Source organism: Canis lupus, chromosome 15, assembly GCF_011100685.1.
Source record: "Canis lupus familiaris isolate Mischka breed German Shepherd chromosome 15, alternate assembly UU_Cfam_GSD_1.0, whole genome shotgun sequence".
Lineage (NCBI taxonomy): Eukaryota > Metazoa > Chordata > Mammalia > Carnivora > Canidae > Canis > Canis lupus.
In genome coordinates, this window is record NC_049236.1 from 44,636,818 (window position 1) to 44,653,777 (window position 16,960).

The following is a 16,960-nucleotide window of genomic DNA, read 5'->3' on the forward strand; positions in this document are numbered from 1 at the left end:
ACCAAACATAATAGAAATCTAATCTCTTTTAAAATAACTTAATAGTAAGAAAGATTAAATGAGGCAAATACCAGGCAACACTTACTATCAATAATTAATTATTAAAAGGATATGCACAGATTCTACCCACTATAAAAATAATACTCAGCAAATTAAATTAACTCTCTTTGCCTCTCTTATCTTTCTGTAGGGCCTCTCTGTTTCCACTAAGCCCTTCAGGGGACTTTATTTGGGCTTTAAAGATTAAACAAGAAAGAGTCGGATTAACTCTTTAAAATGGAAGTGAGATTATGCCATTTCTCTGCTCTAAACATTCCACTGGTTCCTGGCATACTTGCACTAACAGCCCAAGTCCCCGCTATTCACCATGAAGCCCTCCCTATAAGCCGTTCTCCTTTATTTCCCTCCAGCCTTGCTTCTCCTCTGGCTGTCACTTCTCCTGCCAAATTCGCCCTCCCCTCAGGCCTTCAGGTTACTGCCCCCTTTACCCTGAACACTCTACCCCACTTGGTGTATGGTGCGACAAGACTTGCTCCCATGCTTGCTGCAGGTCTCTGCTAGACACCTTAGGGAGAGCTTTCTCCACCACCGCACCCCCTGCCCACCTTGCTTAGTTTTCCTATGGTGTTATTATATATTACATATAAATATATATAACATGTTTTTAGGGATGTTATTATATATGTGTGTGTGTACATAATTATATACACTCTGTGTAATTATTTGCTTATTGTTTACTTCTCTCCCTTAAGTGTATACCCCATAAGGACAGAGACTTCGTTTTGTTCACTGCTGGTCCTCAAGACCAAAAAGTACCTGGTATATAATAGCAGCTTCTTAACTATTTGTTGGATGAGTGAATGAACTTTCTTTTCATCCCACTGGTACATACCTCTCACCATGGCTTCTCACACTGTTTACCGGATATTTAATGATACTCAGATCCTTTTATTTTTATTACATTATTGTTGTTATTATTTTTTAAGTGGTGCTCCACACCTAGAGTGGAGCCCATTGTGGGGCTTGAACTCATGACCCTGAGATCAAGACTGAGCTGAGATCAAATAGTCGGACCCTTAACTGATTGAGCCACCCAGGCGCCCCTAACTCAAATCCTTTTATACATCATCCTCATTTCATAACATCTCGTTGTCCCTCAACCCTGATGGAACAGAATGCAAGCCAACAGAAGGGGAGGGTCAGTGTACCTGTCTGTAGCCACTGAGAGTATCCTTGTAATTGACTAAAAAGATATAATAGAAATGTGAATGCTCATTGTTGTTGTTTTGGTAGAACTCCTGAAAATCTCCTCCAGAGCAGCTATCATGTTATTAATAATGCCTAAATGAATGACATTTATGAGGCCAGCAGTGTGATGCAATTCTCCAGTGAAGTGTTCCCTGAAACACTATTTCCACGGCCAAGTTAAATAAGATAGTGTGCAGTTCTGCTCCAACAGTGGGTGCCCTAAGGTAAATTTAATTCATTAATCTTCCTTGTAAGGTTCAAAATAAGTAACCATCCTGAAGCTCTAACTGGTCCTCAAGTGAGCTGAGTAAGTACCCAAACCAAAATATATATTTAAATGAATGTGGTCATATACGAATTTCACATGAGGGCTCCAGCTCTTTGTTAGTAACTTGCAGGATATTTAACAGAATATTTTAGAAATGACTCTGCCAATATTTGTCATTGTAACACAAGACGTTTAGGAGCCTTCAACAAGACTCATCTTGGGTGTGACCATAATTATTAGAGTATAACTTAAAGCACGGTGAACCTTCTCTCTGCTCCTTAACACCTTACTCCCTCTAATAAATTAGTTTTCTTTCTTTATAAAAGTGTTCCATGGTGATGATAGAAAATGAGAAGAACAGACAAGTGGAAAAAAAATAAAAAGGAACACAACCACAGATCCATCACCACTCAAAGACAACTGCTATGAACATTTTGGTGAACTTTCATTTTTATTCCTTTTTCATGTCCAAATGCCTTTTTAAAAAAAAAACATTAATTACTATGAAAGGCATGTAATTCAAGGCAAGTCTTAGTATGACACCAGTGATGATATTTTTAAAATACCACATTTTCGAGTGATAAAAGTAACAGTTGGGAGATAGACCGGAGTGCTTTAAAAATTAACATTTTTCATAAAAATGAAAACCAATTTGGCCAAAAATAGTGTCAAAAATAACTTTCACATACCGAAAGCATGCCTACAATGTTAAAAGCATTTGCAAGAGTACACATTTTTTTTTTCTGAGTAAAATTTTCCCCTGCTATTCTTTTGGCATGTACCTACACAGTACATACAAAATTAGTGAGCAAGAAAATAATTGGTATGAGTCATTTTGCCTGAAAGACAAAATACTTACCTAAAATCCATATAACCAATTAATTCCTGCTGCCATCCTCTAGCAAAAACTGACAGCCAGAGTTTGGACTTAATCTTTTTCTGTAAATCATTCTCCCTTTGGGCTGTCTGACTCCCTAAATTATTCTGTTTCCCCAGCCTTTTTCTCATTTCTATAATACAGCTGATTTCCCAGATAACCTCACCACTGCCTTTCCCGGGACCCACCCATTCATGAATCTTTCAAACCAAAGTCCCTGAGCCTAATTCCATTCAAGTTAAAAGAGAAGCAACCGATTGAGTGACTCATTCCTGGATACTTTAGGCAGGAATTAGATTCTGCAGATGGATGAGTCATTTTGACTGGAAAGCCTGGATGGGAAAAAGTACCCAAGGGTGCGTGTAACAGAGGATGGGGAAATCGTGAAGGTAGTAGGTGCCAATAAACACAAGGCATTGAAACAGTATGCCTTACTTAGTCTGAGGTGCTTTTGATATCCTAAGATGGGTTCTACTTCCAAACACCACTTACAAGCTTTTTTTCCCTTACATTTTCAACTCTTCTAGCTTAAAATATTTCCATTCATATTTGTTGCTTTTAGGTAAAAGTCTAACATTTTTGCTGGGGTTGCATTTTAATGTGGTTCTGCAGAAGCTGATCTCCTTGTCCAAAGCTCCACATCCTTATGACAGAAACTTCCAGAAAGATCTGGTGTCAGGCATTCAGCACCAGAACATACAAGATAATCTCTCCTTGTTCAAAATGAAGGTAGCTTGTTGATGTTTTCTGATTATAAAAATAATATATGTTTATTGTAAAATAGAAGTCCATAAAATACAAGTAAAAATCACTTGAAATCCTAAGTAGACAGAAACAGCAATTAATATTTCTACATTTATCCTTCCTGAGTTTTATATACTATGGGATCATACCATTCAAGGGGATTTGTAACCTGCCTTATATTCTCATGAACTGTACAAAACAGTCACTTCACTGGCTTCCAGCTGAGGTTGCTCACTGAAGGAAGGTGGCTGAGAATCACTGCTTTGTCTATTATTTTTAGTAGTGCACTTAATTTACAGATTATTCATTAAGGTTCTAAGTCATATGTGTAAACAACAGATTCTAAAAAAGTGATTTTAACACACACTTCACTTTCTTTAATTTATAGAAGTTATAAAAGTAATGCAAATTAATGGTAAAAACAATAGAACAAAGGATATAAACTGAAAAATAAACGAATACCTCTCCCTTAATATCCCTCTCCACCCAACCCCAGTCCTTTTCACTCCTTGGTGGTAGTCACTGTTAACAGTCTATTGGTTGAGAAATTATCAATGCACATGCAAGCATATTATGTGCACATAAATGCATCACTTCTTTTTTTCTTTTTTAAAAACATAAATGGGATCATGTTACACCTGCTTTATGTAACCAGTTTCTTTTTCTGTTTGTTTTTTCAATCTAACATTATCTCTTGAACATCTTTTTAAATAAAATTCCTACAGATTTCCTTCATTCTTTTTTTAGATCCCTTCATCCTTTTTTTTTTAATGGCTGTGAAGTTTTCCATGCAATGTCCCATGGCTCATTTCATCCACTCCCTACCTATGGACATTGAATCTGTTTCAAATCTCTATGCTGCAAAGCACATCTCTGTCCGTATACCTTACATCTTGTCCATATACTGTAGTGTTACTTATTCAAGTCTATTTGTTGATTAAATTCCTAGAATGCGACATCAGGTTCCAAGCTCACAAAGTAACATGGACCATCAAATTTCTCTGAAACTGTGAGAACACATTTCTTATTTACGTGTTTAATAGAGTTCTCAATGAAGTCTTGCCTTCTGTGAGCCCCACAATGGCTCACAGTAGAAAAAAAGGGAACCAAAGGTTTGAGATGAGATAGGATGCAGAGGCACTAAGAGAGGAGGGAGCTGAGGGCAAGAATGGCTGTGCATGTGAGTTCATTCCAGCTCTAGGAAGGCCAACTCCATGGTCTTTCGAAGAGGCGAAGAGGCGAGGAGAGGGTTATAAGACCAGAGAGCTCTGCAGCCTGAGAGCTGTAGAAAACAGCTTCTCTCTTCATGTGTAAGAAGCAATGGAAGAAGTGTCAAAAGATTTGTGGAACGTGTTTCCCAGCAAGAGGAAAAAGCCATGTATAATTTTTTAATGATTTGAAAGGGGTGGGGGATGTTTTCATTTCCAGGGAGATTCAGGCCTGAATTCAAATCTGTCTCACACAAAATTTCTCTTTAGTATTTATGAGAGACTCCTATGTGAACTCTTGCCCTATTTGGATCAAAATATAACACTGTCCTTAAATTAAAATAATTTACATTAAAAGAGAAACTCGTTTGATAAAGCAGCTGGCTCGCAGATGGGAAAAACATTCTGTATGAAATAATTCCAGGCTTTTTAATATGAGATTAATGACATAGGGAATTTTATGCCTGGTAAGTTTATTATTACAGGTGAAAATCAGTGTAATAATAACAGTAATTCAGCTACTGGCCTTTCACATCAAACCATCTAAACTCTTCTTGTACTTCCATTTCCACTCTCTGACTTCAAAAATGCTGCCCTATAGTTTCTTTGGTGGTTGAAAGTTAGATCTATATCTAAGGTGAAAAAAAATGAATGCAACAGCACAGAAATCTTTCTCTTGTCAAGCTAAACCATTTAATTCTAAAAAAGAGAGTTACATCATGGTAGTGTGCTACTCACATTAGATAGAGAGACCAACTATATTTGGAAAGGGTTTTACTGCACATCTTATATTTATAAAGGGATCCATTTTTATCTGTAGTCAAAACCAGATCTGTGTTATAATCAAAGCCTTATCAGATCTCTCCTTCGAACATTTAATACTAGTTCTTACAAACAGCATGGTTTTTCAACAATATGTTTTTGTCCTATGATTTGATGGGCAACTATATTAGGTGCTAGCTTCTGGGAGATAGAATGATTAACAAGACTGTTTATGCCCATCAAAGAGCTTGCAGTTAATCAAGAAGGTGATGAGTAAACAGGGAATTCTGAATATCCAAGGATATCAAAGAAAGTGGTGGCTAATCCAGTTTTGGAGTGGCAGGGAATGATTTCCAAAGAAAAGAGACTCTTAAAAAAAAAAAAATCCAAAAAACCCAAACCAACAGGTAGTGTCCAGGAGAGTGTGTGTGCAAAAGTTAGGCTTTCTCCAGAGGGGAATGGAAGCCAACAGGGCTGAGAGTGACATGATGAGATCCACTTTCTAGAAAGAGCATGACTGCAGAATGGAGAGAAGGGACTGGTGGGGGTGACCCTGGACAAAGCAAGATCAATCAGAGGCTGCTATAATCCAGAGGACCAATGCTGGAGACTTGAATGAAGTTATTGGTGGTTGGGACTGAAAGAGAAGAATGCATTTAGGAGAGAGCTGTGGGGGAGAATCCACTCCGGGGGAAAAGTAACTGAGCAGAAGTGGAAGGAGAGGAAGAGGTAATCATGAGAGACAGGCCGCTAATACATCATCATCAATGATGGCCGTTACCGCTTCAATGCCTGCCTTTCCACTGCCAGCACCTGCATATGTTTCCAAGGGCTCCTCTGGTCCCTGAAGCCTGCTCTGTCCTCCTGTGTAGGAGGCCAGAGTACTGGGGAGTTGACTCTTGAGAGTAGGTTTGACTGATGGATGACTGACCACATAAATATCCTGGCTCTCTGACCTCCCGGGGAGGAAAGCTGAGGTGGGCACCCTCCAGTGCTTCCCAGAAGTTAACTCTAATTGTCCATAGAAGGTGACCTGTGCGATGACATTCCCTTTACTAACTGCCTTCCTTTCGTTGGCTCTCTTCCCTATTCCTCTCCCAGGGCTTCCTGTATCACTTGCTAGAAAACAACACTTGAATCTTTGTCTCAGGATCTGCTTCTAAGGAAACCCAAACACATGGTGTCCAACCTTCAGGTTTGTGTCATGGTGGGTGACGATGATGATGCTATCCACCAAGAAAGAAAACTGCAGGATAGAGAGGAGGGCTTTAATCAATTAACAAACCAATAAACTGATTAATTATTTTTGGAAGGGTCAGGGGAAATGTTATGCTTAGTCTGGGACCCGTTGAGTTGGAAGAGCGTGAGGGACTTCTGCACGGGATATCACAATTGAACTCTAGCAGATGGTACAGGGAACCAAATATCATTAAGCAAATTCAACTACCCATACTTTTGTGCCTCTAGTTGACTTTTCTTTTCTGGATGATACGTGGACAACAGAAATGATAAGTACTTGGAAATGGAAAGATGCTTCATGAGGGAGAACTGCCAAAAAATGAAGCCCGACTGTCATTCCTGTAACGACATCAAGAAAGGGTTGGGGTGTGATGTGGGGGTGTCCTTCTTATCATGGAGAAGCATTCATTTGGCCTACATATGGAATACAGAATGGCTTTGTTTCAATGAAAATACGTGGTCTAGTTTGCACTGACTGTTTTTTCTACCGGGGTTACTGGAGGGCAGCGGCTGCGCTGCAAAGAAATAAACACAAAGTAGAAATTGCATGAAATGAGAATATGTATTTTTGATATAGCAAAGGAATGGAAGAACATATTGTAGATACAGAAAAGGCCTTGCAGATTGAATTAGCCGGTCCCAAACAGAAGCCAGAGGTTACTACATTCCAATTTTTAAACAAATACTCTTCATCATCCATTACACATTCTTGAGAATTTGGCCTTTTATTCATTCTTGAGGCACCTCAATAGTCTTTGCAAAGTAAAAATCATGGCTACAAGGCACAGCCGAGGCCTTATAAATAGGTGTGCAGAAAATTTTATGTGAGCACATACACATCTGCTGTGCTCTCAGGAACACACTCGGCTAGGGCCAAAGTGGCCACGGCCCCCAGGGCTTTTGGCTGTTACATTCCCCACAAAGAACAAACATGAAAGTGTTGATGATTATCTTCAGTACCAAGTGATTCAACCCCTGTGCCATGTGGGCAGAGATAAAGAGGCTTAGCCAAACAACCACAGTTGTTTTTCTTTTCTCCCCCTGTCTTCGTGGCTCTTGATAGATAGCTCAAGTGAGGCATCCAAACTGGGTACAAATTTCTCCTTGGCAAAGCTTACCACCCTTAAAAAACCGTGGGCCTACACTTTAGTGTGTGAACCCCACAAATGCTGGTCTGCAGAGACCCCATTAGTTGTAGTTTTGAGAAGGGCTAACTGTGATACAAAGTTGACAGTGCCTGATGCAAACACTTTTCTCTACAAGGAGTTTTGAATGGAGTCCATAGCTCTCTTTTGAAATTTGCCCACGTTCTAAGACCAAACTAGGCTGGTGAGGGACAGACGGGGCTAGTTGTGAGCACATCTCTTTTAGCCTCAAATAACATTATCTGGATCAGGAAGATCCATCACAATGAAAACTTCCCCCCTCTGGTAAACAGCTGGACAGACTACAGTTCATCTACTGCAAGTACATCAAAGAAGTGCTATAAACCGTACAGAATAGCTTTCCAATTTGAAACACAACAGGAATCAGATCTATCAGCCTCCATGTCATTTAGTTCAGGGCAATAAGTTCGTGCTACAAATGGAAATGTTCCTGCAGACTAAAAGGTGGATAATTGAAAGGATGCTGTCCTCATCATCATTGTCGTAGTCTCTGAAGTGAAAGTGCACTCAGATTGATGGCTTGGAGGTGACCGCTTGGCATGGAGACCCACCTATTTGTGAATAAGCCAATTAGCCCTAACAAATGCAGAAGTACTGTCAGAGCACACAGCTTGGTGAATTTTCACAAAATTACATATGCATGCCATCAGCAGCCAGAGAGAGAAACAGAACATCCTAGCTTCCTAGAAACCCTTCTTGTGTCCCCCAATTCTTAGTGGGAGGGGTGGAATTTCAGGGACAGAGACTCCTGTTTTTCTTCGGTCCTGACATTCTAGTTTGGGCCCTACAAAGAAAATAAAGGCACCTGGGCTGAAGTTCCAGATGGCAGAGTTTTTGAAAAAGAAGGGATATGGAAGAAGCTTGGAGGCCTTCTACTCTCTTTCTCCTGGAAACTGGACTAGAATTACACCTGGGTTCTCCCGATTCCCAGTCTAGAACTTTTTCTTCCACACTGCTGACCAGATCCCCACTACCTTCAGTGCTACGCGTTTGATTTAATCAGGAGGGTTTTTACAGTTTCCTGAAACTATTTCTATGGCTCAGGTGCTCTTAAAAATTACTGAAAATAAACAATAACTCTTTCTTTAGTTTTTGTAACTGAAAGAAACATTTTAAGGGACTATGATGACCAGATATCTCAGTATTAAAGGAAGATAGAAAAGAGAGAAATGGAAGGGAAGAGGACAAAATTAGAATTACATGGATAAACAGTATATTCTTATCTTAACTTCTTTGAAATATCTTGCTAAAAGGACTACTTTTTACTCCTGGTGAAAAGAGGGCAATCCACCAGTGATACTTCAAATGCCAAGTGTGGGTATGTGTGAGCAAACACTGTAGAGACATGTTCCTTTTGCTCACTGCCAGACACCTCACCTGACTTAGGTGGCATGGTGGGCAGGAAGAGAATGTATCGTGCAGTTCTGGGTTGGAATTCCAGTGCTGCCACTCCCCAGTGGCACGACTTTGTACAAGCTATTAAATCTCTCTGCAAAAGGTTCAAACTTCCAGTTATAAGACAAATAAGTCATGGGGATGTTACGTATGGCACGGTGACTATAGTTAACGATACCGTATTGTTGGGTTTTTAAAAAGATTTTATTTAACGATACTGTATTGTTAATTTTTAAGTTGCTATGAGAGTGGATCTTAAAAGTTCTCATCATGAGAAAAAAAATTGTAACTATGTATGGTGATGGATGTTACCTAAACTTACACTGTGGTAATCATTTTACAATATATATATCAAATCATTATGTTGTATACCAAAACCAGAATCTTATATGTCAATCATATCTCAATAAAACTGGGAAAAAAAGTTATTATATCTCCCTGAACCTCCAGTTAGTCATTGAGATTCCCATGTCTCAAGGAGTTGTTTTCAGAATTAAATGCGATGACATATGTCCTGTGCCCTAATAACTCGTGACCCTTGAACAACACAGAGGTGTTAGGGGTGCCGACCCCATGGAGTCAAAAACCTGTATATAAGTTCTGACTCCCCCAAAATGGAAGTACTAGTATCATACTGTTGACCGGTAGCCTTACCAGTAATACACAGAGTCAGTTAACACATATTCTGTATGTTGTATGTACCCTATACTGTATTCTTACAATAAAGTCAGCTAGAGAAAAGAAAATGTTATTAAGGAAATCATAAGGAAGAGAAAATACATTCACAGTTACCATACTGTATTTATGGACAAAAAAAAAAAAAAAAGGCTGCATAGAGGTGGACCTGGGCAGTTCAAACTGTGTTGTTCAAGGGTCGATCATATTAGCTTCCTTCTCTGTACACAAGGAATTGGTGCAGTCAAAACGGGGCTTAAGCTACAAAATGATACACGCCAACAACACTCAACATTCGATTGTTTATCTGTGACTTGCCCTGAATTTAAAAAGAATCTGCTGTGTTTGAAAAAGGATTAAAGAAAACACTTTGCTGTAATGCAGGACAGTTCTGTCTGTCTGTCTGTCTTTCTCTGAGCTGGTAAGTGTTAACGTGAAGGAAGGTAACCTGCACCTCTCCTAAGCCAGCAGTCTGAAGGCAGCTCTCCCTGTCTGGCCAGTAGCAGGACAGGCTGACATCAGCCCCGGTGGCACTCAATGCAAGGCTGGCTTTCCTAGGCCTCAGCCAAGTGTATGAGGTGCTACCACTTGTATTAGATTGACGGGCAGAAAGGAGGGTGGAAAATCAATCGAGAATTGGCCTGGTGACAAGGCCAGCCGCTCCAAACCAAACCAGTCTTTTAACTTTAACAGCCAATCCCGATCGGCAGGGCAAGTCCTGCAAGGGACTAAACTTTCCCCATGTTCTTTACGTCTTGCTTCTGTGTCCTAAACAACGACGACCACCACCACCACCACCACCACCAAAAGTGGTGTTTTCTTTTTAAGGGGCGCTGGCAGGTAATGAGGGTGGGGGTTTAGAAATGTAATTGTTTTTACCTTGTGCATTGTCTGGCTCTAAGCTCCATCTGAACTATCAACCAGAAGCATCAGTGGCTCCAAGCTCCGTGAGAGAATTCCGCGGAGACCCACATTTCCCTTCACACTCGCTCTGCTTCTGTTTTTGTTTTTTGGCTTAATACAGAGCAAACATACTGTGCCTTCAGAATCATAATAAAACAGAATCGAAGCTCCACATTGTCTGAAAGCGGGGCTGAGACAGAAGTGCTGCTTCTGGAAGGCCGCCGGGCAAGCGGGGAGTGGCTGCCGGGGGACAGTAATCCGCTCCCGACACGGGGCACCCCGAGAGCACCTGCCTGGCCGCGCCGTCTTTCCTCTACGAATGTAAACCTTCTACACAGTGAGACAACTGCAAGTTAGACAAAATACGTTAGACGATACGCCGCCTGGAATTTCTATCTCCTCCCTAATAGGAAAGCTCCGCTGTTTCTTTTGTAAAATCACCATCGGCATCACAACACCCAGGGCGCACCCAGTCATCTATTAGTGGCTTTGAGGATATTTGGTGCCCACATCCCTCCAGCAGAAGGTGACAGCAGCTTTGAACTCATTTTATTAAGGACTCTGGGTGTTACCTCTGCCTAAGACATTCACAGCAAGTAAAAATGTTAGGTCTTGGCACGTGAATAATCTCTGGTTCTCAGGAAAGTCAGTCTAGAAATAGTGGCACCAACGAAGGCCAGGACACCGTGAAGCTCTTGTGTTTATTCTGTTTCTCTGGGATGGTGGCAGCTGTGTGTCTCAGATACCATCTGCCGGAGGCAAATGCCTAGTTAACTGTGCTATTCTCGATCTCTTCACAGACCATGGTCCTACCCACCTCTCCCCACTTTGCTACCCCCCACACTGCTTGCCTCGTTCTCCATGGGCCTGAGGCACGATCGCAACACGCTGGATGGATGCCTCTGGTCTGGAGCTGTGGGGCCTACGGGGTGCTCTGTGGCATACCTCCTCTGCTCCAGGGTCCGACTCCATAGGTATTTGGAAGAGAGCTACATCCTATTGACTGGAGGTTCATAAATACATACCAATACATATTGCTGAATTAATGCTATGGGTCCTCAGCATTTGCAAAGGACTTCTTAGATTGGAACGAGGCATGTTAGACCTCACTGATTAGGGTGTCTCCTAACTGGGAATCTGAGACCATTCTTTGGGACGATATTTATCTTTGCATTCTCTCTCTCAAAAGAAGTTTGTTAAGTAAATAAAGAATAAAAATAATATTTTAATGGTAATGGTTAAACTGTTGAAGATTTTGAAGGACTGTGAGGCTTTTATTTACACACTAACAACAAGTTATATTGGTTTCCCCAATTCTGCACAGAAACTATTGCTCCCTAATTCCACCTGCCTAGGATAAAGCTAACTAGTCTCCCAAACCAGTGAGCTAGCCCTTTGTCTGCCTCTCCTACCCACCTCTTCCTTTTCTCCTTAACCCAGGCCCTTGTTAATAATGCCGCCTTAGTGAGAGAACATCCCCATTGGACGCTTCCTGCCTGCCGTATCTCCAATGACTTAGCAATCTGCTGCCCACTAAGTCTTCCAAAATGTTCTATAAGAATCCACGACTCTTATACCTTTGAACCTTCAGTTCTTCAGCTGTAGCTTTAATTTCTTTGCTTCCAGCACTGCACTTAGCAGAGCCCTAGAATAACTGTAGGTCCACAGTATCTACCTGAGACTCCTGGGCTCTGGTGTATTTGGGGATTCATACTTTTTCTTATTTCAGAATGCTAATATGGTGCCTAAGACATATTTTATGTTAACACCCCAGTGGGCCTTTATAATCAAGCATATTGATATTTCTGTAGCAAAATGTATGAATGTCACCCTTGGCAGTACATAGTCTATAGATAGCCTCCCATTAGGTTTTGCCACCAAGTAACTTATTTAAAAAGTTGTGGTTGGAAGAGCTTTTTGGATTTCAGAATTGACGATAAGAGACTGGGAAGCCGCAGTAGGAATACAGTGGCCATTTACTGCTACCCAGACTTGAAAGAGATGTTTTCTTGAAAAGCCTCCGGAATGCAAGCTCTTGTTAATTCAGATTGGTCTTCCCCACAATTAGTCCACGTTATTGAGGCTTTCCTTACAAAACATGTGTTCAGATTATGAGAACTTTGTGACTACAAGGTTGTCCTGGTCATTTTAAAACTTTTCTAATTTTGATTCCATTTCTAGAGCATTTTCTCACCTTGTTTATTTTTTTAAAAGTCCTTTTTTAGATGTCTACTTTAGCAAATGTAAATATAGTTATTTTGCTTTTCCTTTGCCTAAATGAAGGCTTTTTGAAGTATAGAGTGATTATCTCTCAAAACAGTGGATTTAAGTTTTAAAAATCCCAGTTATGCTGACTTACCACCCAAAATAAAAGTTAACTTTTTAAGTGGGAGTTTATCTAATTTGCAATATGTCTATCAAGCAAACCACAGAAACCCCCTCTATACACAAACACACTGATACCACTCTTTGAGGCCGAGTTGTAACTTGACCAATAAACCCTTCTTTAAAATATAGCCAAGCCAAACATTAAGCCAGCAATGCGGGGTTTGTATATACATCATGGGATGCTGGCTGTATGGGTCACAGCACTCTGACAGGCAGGTCCTAGGCAGTTATTTTGACATTAGAAAGTCACAATCCATCAACTTAACAGCAGGGTGATAATTTGGGGACCAGGGAGATGGCTATTCAAAATGACACTGTGGGAAGTAAACAGTAGTTCAAATAGCCTCAAATGTTTGAGAATGAAGACATCAACTAAGTAAAATTTCTCTCCACCTCAAGAACCAGATATTATGTAATTAATGTGTTTTTGTGTAAGCATGTTATTTATGGTGTTAAAATTAAAAAGTCCTGCAAAGCTAAAAAGCATGGACTCTTTGGGGATGAGAAGAAATGGATCTGTCATTAGAAGAATAAAGGGTGACAAAGAGTTGCCTTCCCCCCACTGTTTGTCACAAACTACTTCCAGTGACCTGTGATACCCCAAGCCAATATTTCATAAGATGCTACTTGGCTCTTTCTGAATTGCAAAACACTCAGATCTCCAGCCATCTGTGACACCAGGCTCCTTGGGTGTGTGGAGGACACTTGGACTTTATTCTTGCAGGAATTCCTGGTCAACAGCCCTGCTGTGAGCTTCTCCTGAACACTCGTAGCTTTGGTCTCCCACACCATCCTGGACAAGTAAATGGGTGGAGAGGCCACAGGGAGCTTCTGAAATTCTCTCAATGGCTGGAATTAAGGTTACAACAACAGGAAGTTTCCTGGCTGTTGCACTGGTGTTAGGGCGTGGGGATGGGAGGCCAGTGAGGAAGATGGGATACAGCACGGTTGGTCCTCAAATGTTCTCATCTCATAATAACTCTGAGAACACACACACAAGCTCTGAGGGTTGGCCACGCTGTTGATAACAGGACAGCAAACACATCCTGCCCTCTACTCTGGAAAGGAGAAATGCTAAGGGAAGAGTGGATAATACATTAATTATGTATTGATGCTGAGATTGCAAAAAGGAGCATTAGATGGATATATATGCAGATACTCTGATTAAGAAGAGAGGCGGAATCCAGGTGGCAAGATTATCTTAATGAGCTGTGCTGCTTCTGTGGAAACCAAAGTGGTCTTTGTGGCCACTCACACCCCACTCGGGTCATGACCTTCCCTGCTGGCGATTAGTTCTCGCCACTGCCCTTCTATATCTTCCTGCCTGCCTGCCTGCCTGCCTGAAATACGAACAGCGTGTAAAGCAAATTATTTGCAGGTTATACTTCACTCTTTCAAAGAAAAAGAAATTTGCTATATGAATGAAACATCAGCAGGTAAAGAACAATAAGCTCTGAAAGCAAAAATGAAGCACTTTATTACTGCCTACACTTTACTTTAATAAACTTTTGTGGCTGTTTAAATTGAGTTTCTCCTCTTTTTAAAAACCTAGCTTCATATGAATAACCTCCACATCTAAGCTGAAAGTATCTGAAAATTTACACATTTCAGAGGAGTAATTTTAAGCAACCAACAGCAGAAGCAAAGTCAATAATGTTTCCATACCTGGCGCTGATATTCTTCCGTGAAGCACATTTTCACTGGGCAGCAGGTCTTTTGAATTAGAGGTGAATGGTGATTGTCTAAATGTATCTTCTGAAAAGAAAGGGCTGGGGTGGGGGGAGGGGGTGAAGTTTAGTAAATTAAAGTTACTTACATTATCCAGAGCATCTGGCCCCAAATATATACATATATACACACTCATATATATTTATATGCACCTACAAACATACACAAATGCAGGATAAGGTATTTCTTTAAAATGGAGTTTAGAGAATATAAGAAGATTGTGTTTAAAATGGAATAAGAGAAAATCTATGACATCAGACAAGTGCCATCTGTATATTCTGCTGGTTGGTTTTAGACTTAAGGTGACTATATGAAATATCATCTTTGAAACATTGCTAAACCCACCGTCCGGACGGCTGAGCAGTAACTTTTACTCTTGTGCTATGGTGTCATGCAAGCGTGTTGTAGCCAAATGTAGACAACTGTCTGAATCAGACAGTTCTTGAGGTTCTTCCCAGAGAGGCGACAGATTTGCCCTGGCTCACCCACATTCTGTCACCGGAGCCCTCGGGACCAAGAGCATGCAACACAAAGGACAGAAGGCAGGCCAGAGTCCGGGACTATCGCGCTGACGGAGACAACTCACTGGTCCCCACGGAAACTGTGACTGCATCCTAGAAATGCCTTGGTTTGGAAGGAGTTAAGCCATCTAATTGGAGAGACCTTGATTTCCCATGAAACTGAGGCTCTAACCCGAGTGATTCCTAAGTTCCATGAGTGACTCAGCAAGAACTAGAATCAGGGATGTCAGACACCGAGCCAGGGTTCTGCTCTACTACCACAGCAACTGTGAACACAAAGGTTTTGGACGTTTTGAACCAGAGGATGTCAACCCAATGGTAAGCATCCACTATCCATCCCTCTAAAGTAAACTGCAGATAAGTACCGCGATCACATGTGAGAATACTGCAGTTGTCCACTCCAGCCTGCAGAACAGAAAGCCCAATTCATTGGCAACAGAGAAAATTTACTGGAGGGATCTGGTACACAGGTGGTGCAGGGCCCATAGGGGCAGTAATGCAGCCCAGAGCCATGATGAATGGGAGGCAACCATCACAGAGGCTGGGGGAACAAGAAAAGGGGGTGAATGGAGCCCAAGGCTGGGGACACCTGCGGGAGCAGGAGCTGGAGACCTTCCCAGAAGCCGGAGAGAGGCAGCCCGCAGGGATCAGGTCCCGGCAAGACAGCGGAGCAGGGGAAGGAAAAGATTGCAGGGCACACAAAACTAGGACTGCCATGACCGCTGTTGCTTTTCTAAACATGCCTCAAGGCTATGGTTACTGTCATTAAATATTGAAAGGAAATATTAAGATAAAATGGGAGACATATATTTATTAAAAAGACGTAATTAACAATATGATTTTATGTGACTGTTAGGCTAGATTTAACACCTGCTTTTTACTTATATCTTAAATACAAGACCATTTAAATAGGCTTAGAGAGTGAAACGGCTATAGGCTAGTAGGTGATGGGAAATGGGGAAACATACTGTTTTATGTCAGACAGCTCATCACCTGCAAGTGATAGAGCATCCTTGAGAGGACAAGGCAATGCTGTATGGTGGTTAACAGCATGTGCTCAAAGGTGGGCAGCTCTGAGTTCAAATTCCAGCTCTATCACCTTTGGCTGTGTGACTTTACAAATATGACCTAGCTTCTCTGAGCCTGTTTCTTGCCTGTGTAGTGGGATGATCACAGCATCCACAGCTCACAGAGAAGCTGTCAGGACTGAGTAAGACAGCCCATAGAATGTGCTTTCATAGTGCCTGGTAAACACGAAGTGCTCAATAAATGTGAGATACTTTTTATCCATACCTGTGTCTAACTCAAAGAGGAGCATAAATGAACCAACTTTTCCTTACAAGTTGACCGAAAGTGTGGAGTTTTCTTGTATAAAATGAAGAAAAAGTCACTCTGATTTTGAAGAGTTGTGTTTTTTTTTTTTTTAAGATTTTATTTATTTATTCATAGAGACCCAGAGAGAAAGAGACGCAGGCAGAGGGAGAAGCTGGCTCCACGCAGGGAGCCCGACGTGGGACTCGATCCCGGGTCTCCAGGATCACACCCCGGGCTGCAGGCGGCGCCAAACCGCTGCGTCACCCGGGCTGCCCTTGAAGAGTTGTTGACTTCTGGGCGACGAGGTTGATGTCCAACTCTTCCAAGTAAGAAAACTGTTTACAATCAAAGGACTTCTAGGGACGTAGAGACCATGGAGGATTGTGGGTCAAACCCAGAGTGTTAAGATTTCTGGGTTCCTACCTCATGAGCTCTGGAGCTTCCATACAAGAGGGCAGAGCTACCCTTGTATCTGAGTGGACAGTTCACAAGGAAAACACCAGGGGCTGGTCCCCGGGCACATG

At 41.4% G+C, this 16,960-nt stretch overlaps 2 protein-coding genes across 9 annotated transcripts in view; one reads left to right on the top strand and one right to left on the bottom strand.

The window, feature by feature from the left end:
* The window catches only part of C15H4orf51 (chromosome 15 C4orf51 homolog), a 100,445-nt gene extending 88,787 nt beyond the window's left edge, over positions 1-11,658 (top strand). Inside the window, exons 7-10 of the mRNA XM_038558925.1 lie at positions 1,294-1,472; positions 2,956-3,122; positions 6,209-6,302; positions 11,286-11,658. Coding sequence (XP_038414853.1) covers positions 1,294-1,349 — 56 coding nt within the window. The 3' untranslated portion in view covers positions 1,350-1,472; positions 2,956-3,122; positions 6,209-6,302; positions 11,286-11,658. The remainder of the gene's footprint in view (positions 1-1,293; positions 1,473-2,955; positions 3,123-6,208; positions 6,303-11,285) is intronic.
* ZNF827 (zinc finger protein 827) overlaps positions 1-16,960 on the bottom strand; it is a 168,649-nt gene that overhangs the window by 43,795 nt on the left and 107,894 nt on the right. For all 8 annotated transcript variants that reach the window (XM_038558912.1, XM_038558915.1, XM_038558913.1 and 5 more), the window contains exon 8: positions 14,539-14,642. In XM_038558912.1, the coding sequence (XP_038414840.1) occupies positions 14,539-14,642 (104 nt within the window). The remainder of the gene's footprint in view (positions 1-14,538; positions 14,643-16,960) is intronic.